Raw genomic sequence first — 26,078 nt, 5'->3', positions numbered from 1 at the left:
TGAGGGAAAAAATTCCAAACTTTATTATCATATGCACAAGGAACAAGTTGCACTTTAAAAATAAATTTCATAGTTTGCATTTTTTGTTTTCAAGTTAACCTACAATGAAGTAGGTACAGCATGACAAAGCTTAGATGAGGCAGGTCCAACTTTTGCATCATCTTTTTGTATTAAATCAATGCAGTGTATGCTGTCCCCAATCGTCTTTCCCTATGTATCTCCTGTTGTCAGCGTCCCATAGTCCCTTAATCAGCTCTGCCTGTTGCCGCTCAGTTCCTCTTGGACTTGTGTGACTTTGTGTTGTCTGTGTGCGCCTGGGCTGTGGACATCTGCCTCCACGCATCCACAATGAGCGCCAGCGGTATGACGACCCACAGGACATTCATGAACACAAAGTAGAACCAGAAGTAGATGGGATGTCCCAACTCACTGTGAGCGTAGCCATCTCTGTGCTCTGTGAAGAAGTACAGCACCACTCCATACAGCTGACCTGGAAACAGACGAGTTATTGAAATAAGAAATGATTTGGCCTCTGAGAACCTGTAAGAGGTAGGCCCACTTTCTTTTTCTTTTTTACAGTTAAAAATGTGTTGCACATTCTTACCTAATGAAATGATGAGTTGCAGAACAAATCTGTAGGGCTTGTTAGTTAGGAAAGCAAACACAGCCCAGAAGCTGAATGGCCCCCACGACAAAGCAGTCACGGTCTCCATACAGACGGTGAAGTTATCAGCTCTACATTTTTAAAAAAAAGGATTTAGGTGCAGCATTTTTCCTTCTTTTTCATACAATTGTTTGTTTCGCATAATTCTGTACAAAAACTAACTCACATTACGTATCGACTGTCTCCTTTGGAATACTCTTTCCCTGTGAGAGAAAAATATACAAAACATACTTTGATGAGTTTCACTTCCAACATGCAGCGTACAATGTAATACTCATTCACTAAAAACCTTTTAGTTTTTTTGTACTCACACAGCTGTGACAGGAAGCTCTGGTCCCCTGGAATGATGTCATAGTACAGTGAGAACCAGCCCTCAATTACACCATGGATGAAGCCGCAAACGGCAAACCAGCACAGGGCCAGCCGCCTCCATGTCCCCAGCCGGCCCCCGGCCACCTTCTGGCCGGTGATCAGCCACGTCACGAGCAGAAACACCCCGGACACGGAAAACAGAAACACCAGGATCTCTTTCATGGATCGGTCATTGGCGACATAGGTGGGAATAAAAAGGTCCCGTGGCCAGTAGGGATGAGGAACTCCGGTTGCTGCAGAGGTGTCCATGATCTGCCCGAAGAAACACTTCAAAAACACGCACAACAGGCTTCAAGGTGATTGATTTCAACAATGTGATATTAATTGATAATATGCATGAGTTGGTTTAACTGGTGAATGAGCAGAAACTGCATTCCACCGGTACTGGGACTATTTTGTTTGTCAAGTTTTTAGAGGGAAGGTTTTCTTTAAGGAGATAAATTGCAGACAAACTATAAAAATAAATGCCTTTTATTCTTACCAGTGATGCTATCAATTCAGTTGTCCAGCTGCACAAAGCTTAACCTCTGTATTTTCGTATTTATTATTTTGTTTAATAAAACATTAAAATCAATATCCTTGAGATGCAATAGTCCACAGCTGTCCGAGCTACACGCCAGACACTCACAAACGACTTTAAACACGGAACTCACAGGAGTGGCGGGCGGTTACCTTTCAGTACAGAGACCAATCAGAAGACCGTCTGCATAGACCTAGCGGCACATGCGATCTGCTGGATCGTTGATTGGCTCTGCACCTCGGAACATTGACGCTGACGTTGGCAGCCACCAATTGTGAGTCTCTTGTTCCAATAGACCCGTCCCCTCTCTTGCCATGAAGAAAATCATATATTTGATGAGGTGTGGTAATTCACCCCTCACCCAGAGTCGGAGACCTATGATTTTCTTCATGGCAATATATATATATATATATATATATATATATATATATATATATATATATATGTATGTATTGCGTTTAAAGAAAACTACGGTAAGTTATTAACAGTGGTGGAAATTGTATAATATATATAATACAAAGTATTTGTATCTATACTTGACGAAACTGCCGACTAAATACTATACTTGTTATTGTATGACGTTTAACAGTTAAACTGATACCTTGTCAATTAAGCTTTTACGATCACAGAATATGATGAAATGACTTTCCAACACATAAAATATGTAGAAAAATGTATAATATGATGAGCAACATCTAATCAGCGAACTGAAATACATGGGCAGCACTTTTGAGGTCAGCATTAGGTGTGCTCTACATGATAACTTTGTTTTCAGTACATGTCATAACCATAGACTGTATATAAAATTTAAAAACGATTTACGCTAACCATTGCTAAATGGTTGCAATATGAAGAAAAAAGAGCTCCCATGCCGTGTCAGGGATACATCCCTGCCGTGACCCGGATTCGAACCGGGGTTGCTGCGGCCACAACGCAGAGTACTAACCACTATACGATCACGGCGAGCTACTGGGAGGCATGCGGCTGAACCCTACCGGAGCCTTTATCAAGCTGAAGCAGGACATTGCCTTCACCATTCGGGTAGTAGCCAAGGTTCTCGACGACGCCTCTGGACGTTTTTTGACAACAGATAGGAACCGTACGGTAACTAGTTGGTGAATAAACAATATCTCCAAAATGTATCGCTAGTAGTAACGGCTACGGCCGTTAGTGTCAACGTTAAGCGGGAAGACTTCGTCGACAGTATCCAACCTTGTTAGTAACGTGCATGTTACATTATCTTCAACTCAAAGCTTGCCTCAATTAATAAAATACAGCCATTACCTCTGCCACTGTGATGTTGCACCTGCAGTCCTTATTTCACTCATTTTACATCGTGTGGTGTACCATAAATCATGCCATGTTTGTCACCGGGGTGAAGTCACATTTAACATTCGACAGTTTTCGCGGCTGTTATCTTCATTGGCTCCGCGTCAAAACCTCGATCTGTCCCAGTTTTTAACTCATCCAGGAAGAATTTTCACAGATTTGATCAAATTTGCTCAGTCTCACTTTCACTCCCTGTCCATGTTGCATTTACCATCCTTGCATGTTCCTCCTCTTCAATATCACTCTTAATGTCAATGACTCGGTGTTCCCCCTTTGTTTCACTCGACACTTTCGTAGGAGTCTTTCCCATGTACACTAATTGTCTTTCCCTCACAGTTTGTCTTCAGTTGGCTGTTCTCATTGTAACCTCTCGATGCCCTGCCGGTTGCTGGATGAGCACCACATCCATCAATGCGCGTATAATCTTAAACATGGACAATATGAGATAATTAATCCATCGTAACCCTTGAAATCAATATGGTAATTTGACGAAAAGTGGTCATGAGTCCCATATGGTCTAGCGGTTAGGATTCCTGGTTTTCACCCAGGCGGCCCGGGTTCGACTCCCGGTATGGGAACTTCTCTTTACTGTTTTTAAAAAAAAATGTTTTCTTTTATAAATTATTTTGTAATATTGACCAATTCTAAACACGTGAGTTATATGCACTTTGTTTGATGATATCATTACAAACCACAGCTAAAAAATATCAGTGATTGTAATAAGCACGCAAAGTTAACTCTCTGTTCTGCTTTTTCAATATTGGCACCCAGAAATTGTATGTAGGAGTTACCTCAAGTGATCTTATATTACATTTTAAATGCTTGAATACCGATGACAATATTATTTTGTAAGTTCGTTGTCTATTACTCTGGTATTGCAGTGGCTATTATTATTATTATATTTATATACAGTCTATGCTATCGTTCTACCTGCACGTGATCTAAATCACGTGACGATGTGTGTCATGTGATGCGGAAGCAGTAACGCACAAACGGCGGATATCTTTAGTAAACACGACGGCGGTAACGTCTGTGTGTATGAGAAAGATCTTGATTTGTACAAAAAGCCGACATGGGTTTGTCAGAGCTGGAGGATTCACTGGACGCGAGGCTGCTATTATTCATGGAGCAGCTGGAGCTACTGGGGGAGAAACGAGCCACTCTCAACTCCCTCATAGAGCAGGTAGCATCTTTTACATGGGGTTTCCTCTTAGCAAGCTAGCCACTCTCATGTTTCCATAGCTGTCTATTTATCTGTATCTTTAAAGGTGTAACATTTGCACTAAAATGTTTTAGAGATGAGATACAGGTGAAAACTCTTGATACATTAGCACTTTGAGATTGCTTTTAGCAATGAAAAGTCATCTATAAATAAAATTTATTATTATTATACATCAGTTTGTTGAGCAATTCTGAGGATTTGCTGTTTTATTCTTCTGCGATCGTATCTCTGGATGTTGTGCTGTTGGTTAGACAAAAAGAGCAATTTGAATATGCCATAGTGGGCTGTGGGATATGTTCCTATTTTTAATAATCAGGAATATTAAAGCAAGCATCAATTTAATAAAACAACGTATGTATGAGTCTGTATGTATGTTTGGGCTTTTTGTCACGCTGCAGAATGAATCTGGGACTGATCAGACTTCTCTGCAATGCTGCTGTATGATGTAGAAAAATCTAAATCTAACAATTGTGCCTTAAACAGTTGCACACTACTGTATATGTATACCCACCTTTAAATATTGTGCAGTGTAATGAAATAAACAGCAACCATACTAATGAAGTAAATGTATTCATCAGAGCCAGGTCTGAAATAATTACATTTTCTGAATCAGCATCAAACATGAAATCTGAATCTGTTCACAGACTCATTCCCCACCCTGCCATTTTACTGACTGTTCAGGGTTATTCTAACTAGCTGTCAATATATCACACTACACCTTTTTTAAATTTGAACACTGACGTCATGTTAAGTTGCCTTTTTTTCCGTGTTCCCCGCAGGGATGGTTTTCCATGTCCAAGGCTCGATATTCCATGGGAAACAAGCAAGTGTCTGCGCTTCAGTATGCAAGTGAGATCGAGCCACTCGTCTGTGTTCATGCTAGGTAAGGAAGTGGACGTTTTTTCATGGTGAATCTACGTGCACTGTTGGTTTTGGAAAGCTTTTTTTTTCTTATGACTGGGATTTGTGTGTTACAGAACACTGGGAAGTGGTGACGTGGAGTTCTGCACAGAAAGAGTTGCACAAAGTAAGGAGTCTGGAAAAGATGTTAGTTCTATAGAGGATATTGGACCTCAAGAAGAAGGTGAGTCTACCATGGTCTTTGTGATGCAAAAGACAGATGTATCTTGTTTACATCCATTATTATTTTTATTATTATTATCTAAAGTCATCATTTAATTTCACAGGTGTCAGGAGAAGAAACAAACCTAAGAATGTTACCCCAGAAAAAGAGGCAAATGATGAAGCAAGTAGTGAGAAAGCTCCTGATGTAACTCCAGTGAGGAAAAGTGACCAGAATCCTCAGCAAGACCCACTGAAATGGTTTGGGATTCTGGTGCCACAATCTCTCAAACAAGCACAGTCATCGTTCAAGCAAGGTATGATGTTGTGTGCCCTAACAAGTGCGTACTTAATTGCTATTTTGGTTTAAGGTGAAACCATAATAAGGATTTACTCTGGTTTTAGAAGAATAAAAAAACAATTACGGCATAACCCACAACCAATGTTTAATATAAAGTTTCATATTAAGATTACATTTTTAAAGGGAAACTAATAAGTGTCATTCCTAATTAGGTTAATAAGACCAATATGATTTAATGAGTGACCGTGGTATTTTCATGTGTGTACAAAATGAAACTTGTAACAGTTGTAAGTGAACGACCAGTGAGTGGGTTTTTTTTTCTCATCCTCATCTTCCCTTCTTTTTCCCTCTGTAGTTATAGAGCTGTCTGCTGAGATTGCAGCCCTCCAGACCACCGTTTTAAACACCAGACAGGAACTGAAGAAGAGCATGAAAGACAAACACTTTCTCCGGAAGGAAACCTCAGCTGCTCAGGCGGACGAGGCGGCAGAGTAAATGACACTGTCGAAGACAAGCAGGAGGTGATCTGATACGAGCTCAAGGCCGCAGATAGAGACTGAATGGTGTCCTTTGATTATACGTCAGGGCCCAGTGAACTTTACCTGGTGGATTTTTAAATGGAGATCACAGATTTAGCTGTTCCCACTTGATGATGCATTGATATCATATACTGTTTTGACTGTCTGACCGAATGATGTGTAGAAGGTTTGAGGTGGATGTGCTTGTGAACGCTGTCTTTGAGGATTTTTCTCAGGATCAATTATATCTGTGTTGTAGACTATAATAGATTAATTCATAATCTACATAAACAGAACCAGTTTTAAACTTTTCAGTACATAATCGGCACCGCTTTTCTGATCAAGCAGCAGAGTCCATAATTAAAATGGAAGGGCTTCATTATTTATTAACAAATCAATATACTGATGCTTCATAGGTCGTGGTTTGCCATGTTTGGGAAAGATGTATATCCCTCTTATTAGGTTAGTGTGCTGTTGTAGTGCTGAATAAATTATGAACAAATTTGGGAGACGGATTCTCAGCAGCCTTTTTTTTTTCCACGAGGTAAATGGGTCGTATATATCGATTAGCCTGTCAATAACATTATAGTCTGTTTTTTATATTCTGCATTTAGATTGTTGTCTTAGACCTCGGGGCCTTGTATTCTTCTGTATTCATTTTCTTTCTCTACAATTAGACGGTCCAAACCGGGTGTTTTTCACAACCTGGCAACCCAGGCGTTGCTTTTAAATGAGTAGTTTGCAAAGCATTAGGCTTAAGAAGTATTTATCAGCCACGAATAGACCACTTGCCTACAACACCTTAACGCTTTATGAATGTTTATTATAAAAAAAAACAAAAAACATATCTCATAGGAAACGCTACGTTGTTCAAATGCCGCCTCCTATTTCAACGACACGCGTCGAGGTGGTCTGATCCGAGCATCCCGACGGGGCCACAGCCGAACATCCCCGGGTGCCGGCTGCACTTCCTGCTCCCGCTCTGCCTCCTCTGCGCCGCTCACTTGCGCCCGACCGACGGACGTCGCCTCGCCGTCGTATTATTGACGCGTCCACAAATCCGCAGCAGCCTTCTTTTTTTTTTTTTTTTGCGGCCGGATCGTGGAAGCGACGCGACGTTCTCAACGAGATTCCGATTCTTTTCTTTTTGTCCGCGCAACTGGCCGCGACGTTTGCCGATGTGCGACCGGGGGATCGGGACGTGAACACGCCGGCCTGCGCTCCTGATCGGAGCCGAGGGCAGAGCACGACTCCCCCCGACTCAGGTTGTCCTTGATCGCGAGTTGATTTCACCGCGGGGGGGCGGCGGCGGCGGGGGGGGCAGAGGAACCGCGCGGCTCCAATGGCGTCAGTGGCGAAGGTGTCAATCCTGGATTACTTCAACATTGTGTTCGAGGGCGAGAATGGCAAAATCGAGTCCAACTGCAAGGCGTGCGGCACCAGGATCCAGGCGAAGCGGAGTGTCACGTCCAACTTCGTAACGCACCTCAAGGTATATGATTTCAAAATCAAATCTTAATGTGTGCTTGTTAACGTGTGCGGACGAATCCTCTGCACTGATTCTCATTCCTATCATATTTCTGTCAACATCGGCTGAGGCAGGTCGCTGCAGCATCCTTGAGCCCATACACTACACAGTGCTGCACACACAGTCCGGTTCACTGTAACCTCCCCCACAGTGACCACCAGATGAAATACTCTACCTGTCATCCAATAACACTTCTGTCATTCCCCCATTCAGCGGAAGCACCAGGCTATGTATGATGACTTTGTGAAGAGGAAGGATATGAAGCGAGAGGGCTACTCCTCTGGTTCCCTGCACAGTTTCACCAGCAATGGAGGGAACACCCGCTTCAGTCTTCCCATCAGTCCGGGAATAGGAGGAGGAGGAAGAGGAGGAAGAGGAGGAGGAGGGGTTGGAGGAATGGGAACACTGGAGGGAGGAGTAGGAGCAGGCTCCGGAGGAGGGGTGACCAAGTTTGACAGACATGACCCACGTCAGGTGTGTGGGTTACAGTCGAACACCACTTGTTGAGATACAAATAACTCCACCAATCGTTGTGTAAATCGCATAACGTTCACTCATTTTAATGTGGCTTTTGCAATGTGATCATCTGCCATAAGAAAGTGTGATTTACACTGGTCCTTGTCACCATAGGTTTTGATCTCTGAGGCTATTGCTAAGATGATCGTGCTTGATCTGCAGCCAGTGTCCATAGTGGAAAATCAAGGTTTCAGGGAGCTGCTGCAGTTCCTGGAGCCGCGTTACACTCCAGAGCCTCAGCACTACATCCAGAGCCAGCTCCTTCCGGCCTACGCCTACCAAGTGCAGGTGACCACCCGTCAGGCCCTGGCCTCGGCACAAGCCCTCAGTCTCAGCCTGGACCTTTGGAGGGGCTTTTCTGGAGCCACAACAGGGTAAGGCCATACAATCGACCAGAAAAACAACTGGATTCCAACTCCTTTGATTCTCTCATGCCAAGTCCTCTCTCTCTCTCTCTCTCCCTCTCTCTCTCTCTCTCCCCTCTCTCTCTCTCTCTCCCCTCTCTCTCTCCCTCTCTCTCTCTCTCTCTCTCTCTCCCTCTCCCCGTAGGTACCTAGGTGTCACCTGCCATTTTCTCACATCCGATTGGCAGATGCGTTCAGCTCTGCTGGCGTGCCTTCCCCTGACCAATGGCAGCTCTGGGAATCGCGTGCTGTCAGATTTCGATGAGGTGTGCCACTCTCACGGGGTGTCGGGGAGAGCATTTCGTGTCGTTGCGGATCCTTTTCAGGCAACAGCAACCACAAAGCCATGTTGTCTTCCCGGGTTCCTGGTGTCACCCCCTCTGGCCAACACGCGAGATGACAATGATGTTGATGACGACGACGACGACGACGATGAAGATGAGTTGGACAATGGAAATGGTGTGGAGGAAGGGATCAGGAATGGCCACGGTGATGGGGCGGATGAAGGAGAATGGGAGGACTCCTGGGAGCAGGCTCTGGGTGTTTGTCGGGTGGACTGTTTCTCCCGCTCTCTTGAACAGTGTGTCAGGGAGGGGTTGCGCTCCTGTGCACAGCTCTCCTCCACGCTGGCCAAGGCCGCCTGTTTCTATAACTACATTACCTCTGCCGTCCCACCTGAGAAACTCAGCCAGGTGTTTGACGGTACTGGACTGACGATGGGGGCACCACAACACACCCCGCCTGCGGGTAGAGACTGGGCTGCCCAGCTTAAGGTATGTAATATTATTAAGTAGTAGTACAAAAAATACAAAAAAAAAATAATTGATATCATGCTATAAAGAAATCAGAATGATTTTGCATTTTTATTTTGATTCCAATTTGTTGTATTATATTGTCCATCACCAGTTGCACCAATTAGTGAGTTTTCACAGGAGTTATAGCAATAATATATTAATAAACACGTAAAATGTCCAAGTAAATGCTTTCTTCCACGTTGTACTGTATCATGAACCATTTGTAAGTTGTTATTATGTTATACACATCACAGTATGTGTACATAATACATTCATTTCACAGACTGGATGTTTCTATTATAAATGTGTGTGTGTGTGTGTGTGTTTGTGTGTGTGTGTGTGTGTGTGTGTGTGTGTGTGTGTGTGTGTGTGTGTGTGTGTGTGTGTGTGTGTGTGTGTGTGTGTGTGTGTGTTTAGAAATGTTGACTTTTTGGTTTGATTTCTTCATGCAGGTGCTTCGACGGCTCCTGGACTCGGTGGAGTTCCTGGAGGAGATGAGTGGTCCAGGGGAGCTGGTGCTGGGGGCTTCAGAGCGGGCCCTCCTGAGGGAGCTCACCGACACTTTGGAGCCCTTCACTGAGGCCTGGGACATGGTGCACGGGGACAGACAGGCAGACACACAGACGGACAGACACGTGTCCATCAGCCTGGGGCTGCCGTGTGTCCTGGGTCTTCGCAAGCATCTCTCTGAGACGTCGACCCCCCACTGCCCCTCTCTCCTGACGGCCCTCAGCCAGGCCGTGAAGCGTCGGCTGAGTCCGATCCTGGAGGACCCCCTCTACATCACTGCCACCACGCTGGACCCCCAGTTCAAGCTCACTTGGAGCAGCAGCCCTGACTGGCACAAACAAGTGCTCATAGAGGAGTTATCCAAACATTCCACAGCCTCCTGCCCGACAGATCCCAACACAGACCTACACCCTCAGTCCCAGACTCCTCCTGCTCCAGCTCCGTCGCCGGTCTCCTCACTTTCTCGACCCTGCAAGCTCTTCTCTTTCATCAAGCAGAGACCCGCAACACAGGCCAAGAGCCTGGAGCAGGAGTTGACCGTGTATCTACGAGAGGAGCCCACGGATGAGGAGGCTTTGCATTACTGGCGACGTAAGGCAATTGACTTTCCTCTGCTCGCCCAGGTGGCCAAGAGGGCATTTACCATACCTGCCTGTGGCTCTGTGGTGGGGAATATTTTCACTACTGCCGAGCGCTGCCTGCGGCCAGAGAGAGGCCGCATTCTACCAAAGAACCTGGAGACGCTCATCCACCTCAAAGCAAACTACAGATTGTTATGGACTTAGACATAAGAGTCCAATATTTATTTTAGATAAACAGCAACTCAAGGCTTTGTACCTTCAGTTACGTCACTTCCTGGATACCAACCTCTGTTCCCCTCTGAGAAAACAGAGCTAGCAACACAACACAGTCGTTGCACGCCACTGAGATTGTGTGACATAACCAGAAATTCAGTACAGAGGCTCAGTTTAGAAGAGTTTTCCAGACTTCAGTATGGGTCTGTTGACCATGCAGCCTGCATTCAGACTATTATATCACATGCTGCGGACCAAGGGGACTAGAAGCAGATCAGTACAAAGTATATACTTTGACATGGTCTTCTCCTGATCAGGGTCTTAAGACAAACACAACCCCCCCCCCCCAAATCACAGGTTGAGTCTGAACCAGCCAAAACTAATATACCAATAATAACTAAATGGTCTATTATTGCATACTGTGGCATATGGTTTATATTGATGAACAATAATCAAGGTTGTGACTAATTCATTTGATGTTGTTTTGAAGGAAAAGCATCAGCAGGTAAATGTTGTGTCATCCCCTCCATTTTCTTTGTATGTATACCGTATCATTAGGACACAATAATAAATGGGTTTCAATCCCTGAAGAAAATTTTGCAGATGTGAGTGCATGTGTGAGTCACAACCACACCAATTTTTGATCCAGTGGAGAAAAGCTTCCATCTGCTCCACATTTATAATTATTTGACCCTAATTCATTTATATTTCACTTCCCTTATTAACTCCAAGTGTGTTCTGTCGGAGTGGAGGTCAATTCCATTTCACTTTCAATGAACCATTTGTAAGCCCCCCCCCCCCCCTGTTTCCAATATAATGTCCAAATCTATGTCGGAAATTCGAGCAGTTGAAATGGGTTTGACCCTGATGCTGCCCCACAAGGTGAGCAGAGGGTGAGTGCACGTGGCGTGACAGAGGCCTTTGCTTTGTCTGACCTCGCCGGAATATTTTTGAAACCACTTTGCTGGGGCCTCGCTTTGAAGGAGAAGCCGTGAATGTTGCCGTGTGTGTGTGTGTTTCCCTTCATTCAGGGACTCTGTTACTCTGGCCTGCGCCAGTGAGGAGGCCGGGCAATTGCAAGTAATTCCATTACAGTGAGATGTGAGTCAGCAGGCACATCCTTCACGTTCTTTTTTCTCACAGCCAACGAGGCTCACAGAATTGATAGAGCACTTAGAATTAAATTTCAGAAAAATAATTGTAGCTGCTTGTAGCCTGGTTCTCTAATGCAACACCAGAAGGGACACACACACAATTTGGACCACAGCATTAATCAATTTGAAGATGAGTGAAATAATTGTAATGATGTGATGATAAGGGAGCGTCACTAAGATTACATCTTTTTTTTCTTCTTCTTCTTCACTGACTGCGACACAGCTTCATCCCAGTGCTCTAACCACTTCGGAGCAAGTGTGTTAATCTGTGTGACATACAGTGAGAGTTCCCTCATAGATCTTAATTATCAAAGATTGCTGTGATCTTAATGATTATCGCCTCGGGGTGTCTCTGTGGATTTAGATGTGTTGCAAGATATCGGAGAGTGGGAGTGTCGGCGTGTTTGTCTTTGTTTTTGCTCATCCCTGTGGGTGTGTTGTTGTTTGTGAGCGTATGTGGAGCAGCTTGAAGACTATCCCTCTCTAAAACACACACACACACACACACACACACACACGGCTGTGACAGCTCATCTATTCGAGTTAGAAGAGCAGGCTGTAGTCCTATTGGTAATTGCCTCTGAAATGAATTACTTGGCATCGAGTGAGACAGAGGGAGGGAAGGAAATTGTAATTGAACTGCCCCCTCCTTCCCTCCCTCATGCCTCAAGACTCAAGTTATTACATCTGCAGTGCAGAAAGCCATTTTCTGTCTGCAAATGGACACACACACCGACACAAAAACATACACACACTCTGACTAAACCAATGTCCCCTCCCCCCACACAATGGCCTCAGCAGAGGGCCATATCGATGCAGGGTGATTTCATAGATTGATTGTTCTTGGGCACATGCATCGCTGGGCCACACTACGCTCACTGCAGTCCTCGCGGTGGCACAGAGGCCGATACTCTCTCCTTACACGTTGTGTGTCTGCACTTGTTTTGCACTGCTCAGCACCCTATCTCTCCGTTTCTGGGGTGCCCTTTAGCTGTGCTTCGCTGAGGGCCGGGGACATAAGTGCTGGCATGACCAAACCTGGTGTTCAGTATCAGGAGAGCCCTGCATGGTTACCCCCGTACACACAGACGCACACAAGACCAAGCACCGTTATTAATAACCTGCCTGTTGCTGGCCTGTTGACAGGTAAAGCCTGATGGATTAAAGGGCTGCCTCTCGTTGTGCGTTAGGTATACATTGATACACAGATATTGTTCTTTCTTTTCTTTACATGGCATAAAGTGGCGAGAAGAAAGGCTAGGGGAAACGTAAGACCTACCTTGCCCTACTTTCTCCATGCTGTTCGTTGGCACTTAATCTTGTGTTTGGCCTTTTAGCAGCGAGGGCACGGAGAGAGGGGGTTGCGTTAACTGAGCCACCTACCCCTGCGCCGGCCAGACATTCACAGGCTGTGACTCCGACCACGGAGCACAATGGGTTCTATTTTTGTAAATGCACTAGGGTTATCACTCCACCTTCACTAACTCTCTTTCTGTCTCCTACTCTGTTCTTCCCCCTCTCTCTCTTGATATAACCCTGTCCCCCATTTGCACAAAACCATGGCTGACAGAAACAGCCGGTCCAGTGCTAAGAAGAAAGAGAAGAAGGTAGAAAACAAAGCAAATGAGGAGAAGGACAAAGACAAGGAGAAGGGGAAGGAGAAGACCGTGAAAAAGCCCGACAAAGTTGTGAAGAAGCCGGAGACGACACCCGAGGAGCCGAAGACGAACAAAGAGAAGACGAATGGGGAAAGTGGAGAGGCAGCAGCGGCGGCGGCGGCGGAAGCCGGAGCTGAGGTGGCAAATGGTGAAGACAAAGGAGAGTTTCAGCCCATAGAGCTGCCACCGTTTGAGATTGTCACAGGGTGGGTAACATTTAATACATACAGCACATGAGTTAGACTCAACACAACCACTTTTGGGTTATTTCCTTCTGTAGGTGAAGTAGTTTTTGTATTCTGTCTTTCTATTGGTCATTTGTTCTCTTTTTGATTTTAAATGAGGACAGATACAAATTACTTGCACCTGCCCTCCATAATAATCCAGCGGTAAGAATAGGGATGAGTCACAGAGCCGACACAGGCGCCATCAGTCCGCCGAACATCTGCTCTCCGTTCTATTACCTTTGAGTATTAGCTGTTTGATATCAAAGCTACAAGAGATCTATTTGTGTAATCCATCTGGCTATTCATGCACAACATAACAATGGCATAATGAACAAAGGCAGGATGGGATTGTGTTTTGTGGCTGAATCATGATCCAGAGTTTATGGGATGATTTTGAGGCCAATAACATATTTTTAGAAATGCCCATTTACTCATTGGCTGATCAATTTATATTAGATTTACTATGTCACCAAAGTCTTACTGTGTCATACAGTCTTGAGTGCTTGAAAAAATGAATAGTAAAGTGAATGACTGTGCTTCAGTGAGGCACAGAAGTGAATACCATTTCACCAGGAAAGGCATTTCCGTTTACACTGTCACGCGCCATTCGAAAGGTGCCAAATTACTCTGAAAGCATTGTTGATTGATGATGACAGTGGGTGCCATTTAACAAAGTGTTCATGTTCATGGAAGAGAAAATGGACTACCGGACGTTAGATTTTAAAGGGAAAACTCTCACTTTTGCCGTCCACCAGGGAACAGATGGGCACGTTTTACTTCAAGTTTCAGTTCAGGAATGTGGAATACTCGTCAGGGAGGAACAAAACCCTGCTGTGCTTCAGAGTGGATACAGCAGGGGGCAGCACCGAGCCCCTGAAAGGTTACATGGAGGATGAACATGCCACAGCTCATGCGGAAGAAGCCTTCTTTCAACAGGTAATCGACACACATCAGCTGTTCTCAGTGCAGCACGGAAGAGTATTGCGGCCAGGCATAAGAAAAAATCTTACATTTAATCTTACATTTCCAGAATGAACTTGAAATGTCGAGAATGAAGTCGAAAAAATTGTGACCCGGAAGACACTTTTCAACGGCACCAAACAACCGGATGTGGATGTTTTGCTAGCCAGTTTGCCCGCTAACGCTAGCTGCTAACCAAGTTGTTAAGATGCCATATCATTATCGAGAGGCTGAATCCAGAAGACACGATGCGGGACAACGGGTGTTTTGCACATGAACGTCAACTTGTGTCCCGACACGGTATCGTTCAATTGCAAACAGCCGTGAATGAATTTTGAGAGGCGTGCAGTCACCGAAGCTAGCGTAGCTTTGCTAACGTTAGTTAATGTGGCTGTGTTAAATTTGGCTGAACGGGTACCACGACACGCTCGTTTAGGGCTATTTCGACTTTAATCTCGAAATGTTAAATAAATAAAACAAATATTCCCCCTTATTTTTTTTTCTAATGCCTGGCCCTTATACTCATCTGTAGTGTAGAACCCCCACGAGGGAACTGGTTGTTTTACTTTTTTACCTTTCCTCCCCAGGTGCTGCCCAACGCCTCCCAGGAGTACGACGTCACGTGGTACGTCTCGTCCAGTCCCTGTGTGGCGTGTGCAGCCAAGCTGGCCAGCATCCTCCAGCAGCGCAAAAAGCTCCGTCTCTGCATATTCTGCTCCCGTCTCTTTGAGTGGGAGGAGCCCGAGATGGTCGAGGGGCTCCGGGCCCTGGCGAGCGCCGGCTGCAAGCTGCGGATGATGAAGCCGTCTGACTTTGTGCACGTTTGGGAGACGTATGTGGAGAAGGACGAGGAGACCTTCGCGCCCTGGGAGGATTGTCAGGAGAACTACGAGTACTACGTGGAGAAACTGGCTGACATCCTCAAGTAGATGTGAGTCTGTGAGTTTGCAGTGTGAGTCCACATGCTTTGATTCAAAGGTTGCCCTGGATATTCACTCTGTTTCCCTCGTGTCTTTTGTCCTTTCTCGTATGTGTTGCAGGTGCACAAGATCTCCACACCGACTGAACCCCAAATCAGTTTCTTGCTGTCACATGATCAGATTGGTGCAAATCGATCGATATTAGTTTGAATGAACTCTCACGGCAATGTTTTGTATTTTTTATTTTGATAATTTCGTATAGGGAGACAACAATGCTTGAATTGCTTCACAAATGTGTCATATACAGTATCCAACTGGCTGCTTCAGGAGAGCAGAGCAATAACATTCACTGCTGAATCATCTGTTACATGTTGCGAGAAGGTTAACTTATATCTACTGACACCAACTGTTTGTTCTGAGAATTGCAATAGTAGTTGAGGAAGGAGTGATAAATTATACCGCAGATTATCACATTATTTACAATACATGCAGTCACTGAAAGCTACCACTGTGTATTATTGATTCTTATCATATAAATAATGTTTCATATTTTAACATTGCCTTTGACAGTCAATTCACCAATACAACAATTAGTCAGTTTAAAAAAATGTACAATTACCACCATTTCCGTGCAACCAAGTAAAATCTATACACGGTAGTATTGCAAATATGACGTGTCCATTTCTCCACTGTGCAATATCTCCTCCATGTTTTGATTGATTACCATTACATTTGGTGCCAACACTACTGAGAGGATGAATCTCAATGAATAGACATTTCATTGTATCTAATACTGCAGGCAAGTCAAAATGTTCAGCTGTCCACACAGTTTATGGCAGGATAGCAAATTTGCGGGATAACAAATGACCTTTAAATCTCACCTTTGTCAAATAAAGCAAAAACAATCTTTTTTTAAAGCACAAATGAGGCTGAAAGTCTCACTAGGTAGAGCTCAGCCAGACAAGCTGAATCTTAAATACCCTATGATGTCCTATGGTTGTTTTTTTCACCTGCTGGTGATAAGCATTGTACAAAAGTGACTGTCCAGATTTCATACATTCAAACATTTGCTTTTTTTTCTCTGGTTCATAATGACCATTAAGGCCTCACAGCTCTATGGCAATTCTTTCAATCTATTGATAATTGTTTGCTACATTGATATGAATACATCTTCAGTGACTCATTGTTTGAAGGAAATCAGCCCACCCATGTCCTCTTCTGTACCATCGCCCTCAGTCGTCGCAGCTAGAAAGACATAAAGAGCGTGATGTGGATCGTTACATTGTGTCCTAGTCATATAGAGAAGCTGGCGCTGAACCAATAGTTATAGAGAAAATACTTTATTGGATAATAATACCTTGGTCCTCCGGTGTGCTTATGGGTAGTGCTGTTGTTTCACTGAAAATCGTGCCATTCTCATCCGCTTCTGCAGGTCACATTGTTAAAAAAAAAATTACTTCACAAATCTTATACAGTAATAGAGCTGAAACAATTATTTGTTTCAGATTATTTATCAGTCGTTTGACAGGATATTTATCAGCAACTACAATGGTGATCAAATACTTGTCTAATTACCTTTGCCTAAAAAAATATCCCGGCTTACAGCCTGTTATGTGTGACTATTTTTTATGTTTTCTTAATCTTTTGTTAAATGGAATATATTTGGGTCTGGAAGACCTGGTCAAACAAAACATGACTTTTTAACTGTTCTGGGAAAATGGGATGGACTTTTCACTCTTTTCTGACCTTTTATAAACCCAACAAAATCAATGAATTGAGAAATAATCAGCTGATAAATCAATTACAGCCCTCTTTTCCATAAATGTTTTTTTTGTTTGTCTTATTTACCTTTAGATGATGCATTCAGTGCCTCATCAGTGATGTACTCAACCAGTGGATTTGGTGCATCTGCAGGAAAGAGGAAAGAACTTTTAACAAACTTAAAAATATCTGCAGATGGTTTCACTGACAGCAAATTCAAATAGCACAAATATGAGTCACTGGTGGGGCGGCATCCGCAGCATATGTGGAAATGCCGACCAGAAACCACAAGCCATGAGAGGTGGTGTCAGCGTACCAGTACGGTCCTTCAGCTGAGCCATGGTGAGAAACAGGTTTTCCTCTTCCAGCATGTCTTCATTACGAGCTACATGAGACGAAAATATAAGAGGTTACTGGCTTTTCTTTTTTATTCTGTGATGAAATTCACATGAATAGTTCAGCATACAGCTCCTTATTCACACATCCAGCATTACAGAGCAACATTATTCATTTGGAGCTGTGTGTCTGGTCACCTGGCAAACATTTAATATTTATGCTCTTTAAGTCAACCTACTCCTAAAATTGGGGGGGTGACCAGGTAAACAATGAGTGAATTTGGGTGAATATTCTCCGTAGGTTCATCTGTACAAGGGACCACATTTTTGACAAAAATCGATTGTAGCCGCTTTAATTATGCAGATATTTAGAATCCTGCTTTCAACACGTGCATTCAGAAAGTCCCAAACTGAGGTAGCACCTGGTTTGTGAAGGATTCTGAGGATAATGCATCCAAGGAAAACGGCAATGAGGCCAAAGAAGAGACAGCCAGAGATGGAAAGAAGCACCCTCCTCTTCAAAACTGCAATTTTTAAAATACAGAAAGAGATCGGGAGTGAGAAAGAATATTTCTTGGGTAAAATCTCATAACGTCCAGACTTAACTTGTACTCACGAAGGTTCTTGGTCTTGAAAGATTCACTGAGTTTTGAATAGGACGGTCTCCCGGTGCTAATTCCACGGCAGGTGTACAGGCTCTGTTCTGGGTCATTCTGGGGTGTGACCACATGTCTCTTTGATGGCGGCAGATCGATGGGTTGTCCTTCTCTGAACCTGTTGGAATATCGTATGTTTAATTTTCTGCATTGCTGTTGCATTTCAGCAAACTCTCTTCTGTAGTATTACTTGGTGTTATTGCATCTGATTACCATGTGTAGTTCCACATCTCCTGGCTCTCCTGCACCTCACATCTGAGCGCCAGGCTGTCCGTGGAGAAGACCTCTGACCAGCCAGTCAACAGGATTATGTTGGCCTGTGGGCGCTCTGCAGCAAACACAATAAAAAAACGGTGATAAACACACACATGCACACATTGAAAAAAATAAAAAAAAAGGGAAAGGAGGAATTCAATAAAACCTTACCCTGGATGTCGAGTCTTACAGTCTGACTCGGGTCTGACTGGAACACCGCGTTCCGTCCTCTTTTGACTCGGCATGTGTATGATCCAGTGTGTTTCATCGTAACAGAACTGATGTTGCGAGTTTTTTCAGATTCGGCAAGTGGAGAGCCGTCTTTGTACCACAGGTACTCCCATCCAGAGGAGACATTGATGTGACAGCTGAAGGAGACTGGATCTCCAGTGTGCATCACGTCGTACTCGGGTTTCCGCAGCAGTGTGACTCTGGGTTTTGTGTCTGAGGGGTGATGATAATATTGCTATTGCTATTAGTATGATAGCATTTAAATGTAGATCAGACTGTACAGCCCACTGTAAGGAAAAGCTGGCCTATGACTAGTTTATATGTATTGCCTGATTCATTTTTTTATCGCTCGAAAAGCCTTCTTTTTTCAGTTTACATGAAGAAATAGAATACAAAATATCGCTCACGACTATACAGCTTCAGTTTGAACAAAACAGGTATTACTCTTGTGATCTATCTTTTGTTATAATAAATAAATAAATGAAATCAAATTAATTGTTTAAATTGTTTCGCTAGAATTGGTTTAAAAAAAAGTGTATAAAAATAAGATCTCACCATAAATACTGAGTGTCAGTCCAGAAGTGATGGGGCTGTTGACAGGCCTGTTGTTGAGTCTTCCTGAGCACTTATATTGTCCTGCATGTTTAGCCGAAGCGGAAGTGATGGAAAGAGTTGTGCCATTTGTGCCAAAAGACACAGTGTCATCAGGCCGGACCCTCTGTCCGTCTTTGTGCCATGTATATGTCCAGTCAGAGCTGACCGCCATCCCACAGCTCAACTTCACACTCTCGGTGGGGAACACATCCAACCACTGGGTCGTTTGCTTCAAATCTGGAACAGGAATTTCTAAAAAGACAAAGACACATAAGCCACTTTAGAAATACCCTGAGATTGTATCTTGATTGCAGATTAGGGCAGCACCCATCTGAATACACATCACGACGCCTTCTTTGACTCACCAGATATTTGTAAGCTTCGTCTATCGCTGTTCAGTGTATGGTACGCTGATTTGTCTCTTTTGGCCACGCACTCATAATTCCCGTTGTCTGATGAACTGGCGTCACGAATTTTAAAAACATTGCTGTTGCTATGGAGTGCAATTCCATCCTTACTCCAGTGATACTCCCAACCAGACGAGACATCAACTTCACATACGAAGGACACTGACTCTCCAACGTACACTTTGTCAGCCTTTGGCTCTTGCGTCATCAAGGGCTTGGGCTTTTTCTCTAAATGCAAGAAAATCAGAAGAAATTTATCTCTATGTTTTATGTCATAGAGCTCTTTACTGTTCATAAAATATCTGACCACACAGATAATGGGATCATCATTGACCACAGATGCACTGCAGAACACAGCTGGAAAGCAGGAAGTCAACAGAACTTGCCTTTAACTTCAAGGTGCATGACCTGACTCAGGCTGCTGAAGAAGACCTGAGTCTTGCCTCTTTTTGCTTGGCATGTATACGATCCTCTATTTGCTGTCCCAACAGAGTTGATTGAATATGTGATTCCAGAGACACCAAGTTGATCACGATCTTTGTAGTACAGGTACTCCCATCCAGAGGAGACATTGAGGTGACAGCTGTAGGAGACTGATTCCCCAGGGAACATCACCTTGTAGCCTGGATCCTGTGTCAGCACGATATTGGGTTTCTTATCTGAGGGTAGGTAGACATACTGTTGCCATCAGTGTGTAAAACTACACTCTTTTCAGTTTGAAAAAAAAGTTACCAGACATAGATCATACCCCCTTGGTCTGATCCCCCAAATTTGTTGATGACACCTCAAACAAAGACAACATTCCCTAGACATTCAAAAGATTCTCCCCAAATCTAGCATTTTTGTTCTTGTATGGATATAAAAGAACAAATTTAAAAGAAAAACTCACCATACACCGTGAGGGTAAGTTCAGGACTCGAGTTGCTAATGACAGACCTGCCCTGCAGGTGTCCGTTACAGTTATATTGTCCCGCATGTTTAGCTGAAGCAGAACTGATAGAGAGAGTTTTTCCATTGGAGTCAAAAGACACAATATCATCAGCCTGGACCTTCTGTCCGTCTTTGCGCCATGTATATGTCCAGTCAGAGCCGCGCTGCATGTCACAGCTCAACTTCACACTCTCACTGGGGAACACATCCAACCACTGGGTCGTTTGCTTCAAATCTGGAAGAGGAATTTCTAACAAGACAAAGACACATATGCCACTTTACATACCCTTCGAGTTATCATCTTTGCAATGAAAACGCTGATTATTCATAGGGTTTAGAGAAGAAAGGATAAACAAAAGAACACAACATAATCAAGTATAAACATGAAGGAAGCAGAAAGCCTTTTTGGTAGAAAAAGAAGCTGGACTGAATGCAGTGATATGTTGTATTAACCTTTAAAAATTGTCATTTAAAAAGCAAACAATAGCACTTTGACCCTTACAGAAAACATCTTTTGTCAAATTGATATGCCAGTGCTACATAGATAATGTAAACTGCAGACCTCTGAGCTTTCCCTCTGTGCGTATTAGGGTACACCACAACATCCTGTTTCAACAGGAAATGAATAAAATAACGGAACCAACACATGGGCACAAAATGCTGTTTCACTAAATTTAAGGCAGCTTGGAAGGTTTTTGAAGGCGTCAGACAAGACAACAAAAAAAGACAACTCCATTGAAGCATTTTGGCAGGAAGAGTTTGATCCTTTTCCAAACGACAATGCTTTAAATAATACTTGTTTGCTGTATTTCACCTACCATGAACATCTTGCTGTATTTCCGCACTTTGGGCGGTTGAGGTTTCTTCACCTCTGGTGGCCTTACACGAATATTTCCCTCCGTCAGAAAGACTACTGGTGATGGTTTTGCTGGTGGCCGATGGGAGCAAAGTTCCATTGATGTACCACTTATAGTTCCAGCCAGAGGACACGTCAACTTTGCAAGTGAAGTTCACCTTTTCTCCAACATACATTTGGGCAAAATCAGGGACCTTGCTCAATGTGGGTTTTGGTGTGTTTTCTGAAAGAGAGAGGCAGTTTACGCACTGTTACTGCTTCACGCACTGAACCTCAAAGCTTGTGATACAGTCATACTGTACACTGTACGTCCTAAGGCAATTCAGTACAACAGTTTATTTTATAAAGCCTATCATTTTATTGTAGCTTTTCATGAAGCTTAAACAAACAAGACTCTAAAGTTTAGCCGTGTTCGCAAATGTCCGGGACAGAGCCATGCTAGCTGTTATCCCACCTTTTACACTTTTTGTTGCTCAGTTAAGGCTGCTTTTGGCTAAAAGCTTCACATTTAACTTATCAAAAGAGTCGTACCAGTTGAAAACAAATCAGCATATTCCCCAATATAACAAACCACATGTTATGTAGTCACTTGCGGGTAATGGACAGATTGTCTTGATTAGAGCGGCTTTATGATAATGGATGCACCCCTAATAACACCCCTAATGCACGGGGGTATGGATCTCACCATAAACTATGACAGTGGCGTTGTTGCTCAATTCGGAGATGACATTCCTGAAGGCAATTTGAACTTTGCAGGCATAGACTCCTTGGTCGGTTTGAGTGACCTGAGTAATATTGAGATATGGACTGTCTTCATCCAGGTCCGTCTGGAGCTTCTGCTGATTTTTGTACCAGGTGAACGTCAACCAGTCAGAGCCCTCAACTTCACATTTCAACTCCACGGTCTCGTTTTCGAACACATCCAACCATGGAGACAGCAGCTTCAGAGATGTTGTAGGTGGGTCTGAAAATGTGCACAGCCAAATAAATCTTGGGGATTAAACCTTAATTACGATGACTCATGTCATCAAAAATGATTAAAGAAAGGGACACAAAAATGTCAAGTGCAGTATTACCTATTCAAACAGCCAATTTCAAAGATTTAGGTATATATAAAAATATTCAAAAGGTCCCTGAAGATGAATATTAATACATTGGTGGTTATATTGTAGTTTGTGGTTGTGGATATTCTTACCAGAGACCAGCAGAGATCGTGTTTCACTCTCCTCTGTGTAGAATGGGCCTTTGCCCCTCTTGGCTTTGCAGGAGTACTCTCCACTGTAAGAGTGATCTACGGAATCTATAGTATAAACATCAGTCTTGGGTGCTTGAATTTCTTTTCCGTCATGGTACCACAGGTACTCCCATCCAGAGAAGTCACCGGCCGCGCAAGTGAAGGTGACAGATTCTCCAAGGAACATTTTGTCAAAGTTTGGTTTTCGACTCACTGTGGGCTTGGGCTTGTTTGCTAACCAGGAAGAGTAAAGAAAAAAATTGGTGAGGTCATGTGACAGTTAATCTTTAATATGTTAAAGCAAAAATATGGCTGATGAAACATAAAGAGACCTACCAAAAACTTTGAGTTCAAGTGAGTTGCTACTTTGAGTTGAAACAGCCTTTGCTTTGTGATGACCTTTGCAGAAATAACTTCCAGAATACATTTGTGTTTCTGCAGTGATTGTAAGCACTGATCCGTCTGCAGAGAAAGACACGTTCGGATCTGCATCTTGTGATTGGTTGTTCCTGTGCCAGCTGATGGTCCAGTCAGAGCTGCCACTGATTTCACAAATGAACTTCACTTTCTCAGAGGGGAACACATCCAACCAGTCTGACTGTAGCTGCAGAGACGGTACGGGAGGCTCTGGAAGTTTATTAAAAAAACATTATCAATTGCAATTATATAATCAGAAAAACATGATTACGCTGAAATTAGCATGCACATTCAGGCCTGGCATTAGGAGCTTAAATGTGATTCTTTTTAGTTATTCTTGTCATGATTATTGGTCTTCGGTGCAGTTATGAATGTACGGCATGTGGCTTAAAAATGGGATTACAAAGACAAAAGTAAGAATTATTCATGACCACATGCTTGCAAATTGAGATTCAGTGTTGAAATACCAGTAATATCTTATCTTAAGATATATATATTTTGCACATTTTTAAATGATCAAAACTGTGATATTAATACAAAAAAGTATACACCCTGACATTGATTGACAGTAAATGTACAAGATTTATCATTATTTTTTAAATGAAGGACAGTGCTTGATAATTTGTGCTCTTTTAGAATAATAAACAGCTGAGGTCAAAATCTCACCATAAATAGTTGTTGGAAGATAATAAGAAGGTTCCATCGATTCTGGAACATCAGTGGTTGGAGAAATGGGCATGGAGGTGACTGGTGGATGAGAGGAGAGGAGTGGAGAATTTAAACGTCATTTAAAGCTGCAACAATTTTTCTAAATGACGTGAAATGAAAAATCGAAAGAACATGTCTGTGTATCTTATGTATGACAGCAGACTGAACAGGATTTTGGACTACTTTTTAAATAAATTAAGTAATATACAGTGAACAATTTTACCTATTTCTTACATTAAAATTGTAAGGACTTTTATTTTTATTCTATTCATCACATTCACTGGGTGACAAAAAAGCGGGGACATACGGTCTAGAAAACTTAAATATATGTAAAAACAAGGTTATTTGCACGACATAAAACTGACATATGAGCGTGACCTAGTCAAAGTGTAATTATAGGAACTGTCAAGATTCATGACTACATACTACTTCATGTTCCTCATGTTAACATAATCCATGCTGTACTTCCTAAACATCGCTCTGGTCTGGGTCTGACTTGGTACACATGAATAAAACATTTGACATTTAATGTGTATTCTGTTAGTATGTAAACACGTACAAGAAACTCAATATCTCATTAAGTATTGCAAATGTGATAGAAGTTTGTCCAACTGCTTTCAGACCAAACTTTTTACTGATTTGAAAAAGCAGACCTAACCTTCAAATAACTTCAAGCGTCATGACATACAGTTTAAAATTATGTTAATGTGTCAAATGTGTCTCACCATTCGGGGGATACTGAGCTGCACAAACAGCAGTGAAATCTGTCAAAACAAAAAATGTTCACTTGAAGGGATGAACATTAAAATATTCTTTGGATACAGATATATCACATAAATTAATGCAATGGAATATAAAAAAAGAACCTTACAAATGACACCGAAGACCTTGATAAGCCACATTTTCCATTGAGCTGCACGTGTAGAAGTTCAGCAAAGGAAATAGAGTGCAGTCGAGATGGACGTGGGTTTTTTCTTCGTGGAAACAAACAGGAAATGTGTTTCAACTACGCTCATGGTTTTGTTCGCTGCATTAATTCAAATTGCTGATCTCTGCCGAAAAGTGCCAGAGGCCTTGGGGAAATGAAACAACAGAGATTCAAATTTGTTGACAAGGATTGCTGTTGTCTACTATCTCTGTAGGCAAAAAAGAGGTCCTCTTGTGTTTGGAAGTTTTTTCCAATTTGAAAGATTTACTGTATGTCAAGATTATCTAAAATATTATACTAGTTATGTTTAACAATGACACTAATCTTCATTTGAGTTTTTAAACAAATTCTTGACTGAATTGTAGGTGAGCACTCCTAAAACTGAAATTCGATCTCAAATGAAAGTTAATACTTCATCATAGTGCAGTTTCACAGTAGATCTTTTCAAACGTAGGTGTGTCATGGTTTTGAAAGCATGAGCGGAAGCTACAAGGTTGTTTTTTTTGCACATTTGTGAACCCCACCTATGAACCACAAACAACACAGCAACATCCTTTCATCCTCTGCTAAAAAGAGTGTGTGTGATTTATACTTTAAAGAAGAATAAATCACACACACACATCATTTTTTTAAAATCTAAATGTTCATACATAATCTTAAACATTGTGTCCTCCTTGCTAATCTGTAGCTTCAGAAGAGAGTGGGTGCTGAAGCCGTCATTCGGTCTTTTCTCACATGAGATGTTGTTCCTCAAGATAGAACACATTTATGTTCAGCTGTCTGTGGTTTTGTCTCACCATACTCACCATAAGGTGTCAGTATAACACAGAAAATCCATTAACCCTAGTCGAAACTTGCACATTCACACTGCAAACTGCATCTAGGCTATTTTATTCAAATGTAATTTTGAAAATGATAAATACTGTAAACAGCAATAACACCCTATGTATATGTAATAGCAGTTTGTAGGGGCAGTTCATTTTCATTTAATAAAAACAGACCGACACGCTGCAAAAACCTCCTCTTTGCAATATAACTGAAAGATGTTCACACCATTGGAGCACAATCCTTAAAGTTTTATATTTGATCCAAGGACATGTAAAGGAACATGTCCGCGTCCTTTATTTGAGATTTATAGCAACTTAGATCAAATGAAATGGCGCCCTGTACGATGATGGCGGCGCCCTGTACGGCAGCGGCTACCCCAGCTCCCGATAGCGATGTGCGTTTTATGTCAACTACACTACACTAGAACTACACTACTTGGACTAAGACACTTTTCCGAGAACCCTTCTGGAGTTACACTGGCTTTG

At 42.7% G+C, this 26,078-nt stretch overlaps 5 protein-coding genes and 2 non-coding genes across 10 annotated transcripts; 4 read left to right on the top strand and 3 right to left on the bottom strand.

Moving 5' to 3' along the window:
- LOC118316714 (EBP cholestenol delta-isomerase) lies at positions 1 to 1,682 on the bottom strand. 2 transcript variants are annotated; one of them, XM_035644817.2, is made up of 5 exons: positions 1,518 to 1,682; positions 976 to 1,303; positions 831 to 867; positions 605 to 735; positions 1 to 490 (listed from the first exon to the last, which is right to left on the bottom strand). In XM_035644817.2, the coding sequence occupies exons 2-5, from the start codon at positions 1,283 to 1,285 to the stop codon at positions 270 to 272; spliced, it is 699 nt and encodes a 232-aa protein (XP_035500710.1). In that variant the 5' UTR covers positions 1,286 to 1,303; positions 1,518 to 1,682; the 3' UTR covers positions 1 to 269. The 2 variants fall into 2 exon arrangements, with proteins under 2 accessions (XP_035500710.1, XP_035500711.1); XM_035644818.2 differs by having other exon boundaries at positions 976 to 1,288; positions 1,518 to 1,681.
- Positions 1,683 to 2,447: 765 nt separating this feature from the next.
- Positions 2,448 to 2,519, bottom strand: trnah-gug. Its single transcript has one exon. It is a non-coding gene; the product is annotated as a tRNA-His (tRNA).
- Positions 2,520 to 3,391: 872 nt separating this feature from the next.
- On the top strand, positions 3,392 to 3,463 carry trnae-uuc. Its single transcript has one exon. It is a non-coding gene; the product is annotated as a tRNA-Glu (tRNA).
- Positions 3,464 to 3,847: 384 nt separating this feature from the next.
- Positions 3,848 to 6,499, top strand: ccdc115 (coiled-coil domain containing 115). Of its 2 annotated transcripts, XR_004795244.2 has the most exons (6): positions 3,848 to 4,068; positions 4,887 to 4,990; positions 5,085 to 5,191; positions 5,295 to 5,486; positions 5,826 to 6,026; positions 6,192 to 6,499. XR_004795244.2 is itself a non-coding variant. In XM_035644821.2 (5 exons), exons 1-5 carry the CDS (start codon positions 3,958 to 3,960, stop codon positions 5,963 to 5,965), a joined length of 654 nt encoding a protein of 217 aa, XP_035500714.2. In that variant the 5' UTR covers positions 3,848 to 3,957; the 3' UTR covers positions 5,966 to 6,499. The 2 variants fall into 2 exon arrangements, 1 of the variants encoding a protein (XP_035500714.2); XM_035644821.2 differs by having other exon boundaries at positions 5,826 to 6,499.
- A 226-nt stretch (positions 6,500 to 6,725) lies between these two features.
- On the top strand, positions 6,726 to 11,129 carry si:dkey-109j17.5 (zinc finger BED domain-containing protein 4). Its single transcript, XM_035644773.2, has 5 exons — positions 6,726 to 7,480; positions 7,730 to 7,990; positions 8,147 to 8,406; positions 8,582 to 9,209; positions 9,683 to 11,129. The coding sequence occupies exons 1-5, from the start codon at positions 7,331 to 7,333 to the stop codon at positions 10,523 to 10,525; spliced, it is 2,142 nt and encodes a 713-aa protein (XP_035500666.2). The 5' UTR covers positions 6,726 to 7,330; the 3' UTR covers positions 10,526 to 11,129.
- Positions 11,130 to 13,064: 1,935 nt separating this feature from the next.
- On the top strand, positions 13,065 to 15,958 carry apobec2b (apolipoprotein B mRNA editing enzyme, catalytic polypeptide-like 2b). The gene is made up of 4 exons (XM_035644816.2): positions 13,065 to 13,552; positions 14,329 to 14,509; positions 15,121 to 15,464; positions 15,574 to 15,958. The coding sequence occupies exons 1-3, from the start codon at positions 13,248 to 13,250 to the stop codon at positions 15,460 to 15,462; spliced, it is 828 nt and encodes a 275-aa protein (XP_035500709.1). The 5' UTR covers positions 13,065 to 13,247; the 3' UTR covers positions 15,463 to 15,464; positions 15,574 to 15,958.
- LOC118316685 (titin) lies at positions 15,681 to 24,867 on the bottom strand. 2 transcript variants are annotated; one of them, XM_035644757.2, is made up of 19 exons: positions 24,709 to 24,867; positions 24,563 to 24,601; positions 23,796 to 23,876; positions 23,049 to 23,339; positions 22,674 to 22,946; positions 22,164 to 22,442; positions 21,441 to 21,701; positions 20,582 to 20,872; positions 20,079 to 20,351; positions 19,651 to 19,920; positions 19,247 to 19,537; positions 18,632 to 18,904; positions 18,419 to 18,533; positions 18,166 to 18,323; positions 17,972 to 18,073; positions 17,531 to 17,599; positions 17,302 to 17,361; positions 16,811 to 16,879; positions 15,681 to 16,698 (listed from the first exon to the last, which is right to left on the bottom strand). In XM_035644757.2, exons 1-19 carry the CDS (start codon positions 24,737 to 24,739, stop codon positions 16,634 to 16,636), a joined length of 3,291 nt encoding a protein of 1,096 aa, XP_035500650.2. In that variant the 5' UTR covers positions 24,740 to 24,867; the 3' UTR covers positions 15,681 to 16,633. The 2 variants fall into 2 exon arrangements, with proteins under 2 accessions (XP_035500650.2, XP_047186934.1); XM_047330978.1 differs by lacking the exons at positions 19,651 to 19,920; positions 20,079 to 20,351; positions 20,582 to 20,872.
- Positions 24,868 to 26,078: the final 1,211 nt, after the last annotated feature.

The sequence above is a fragment of the Scophthalmus maximus genome, chromosome 3, assembly GCF_022379125.1.
Source record: "Scophthalmus maximus strain ysfricsl-2021 chromosome 3, ASM2237912v1, whole genome shotgun sequence".
NCBI classification, from domain to species: Eukaryota; Metazoa; Chordata; class Actinopteri; order Pleuronectiformes; family Scophthalmidae; genus Scophthalmus; species Scophthalmus maximus.
Note: the sequence above shows the minus strand (reverse complement) of the source record. Positions and strands in the feature narration are given on the sequence as shown.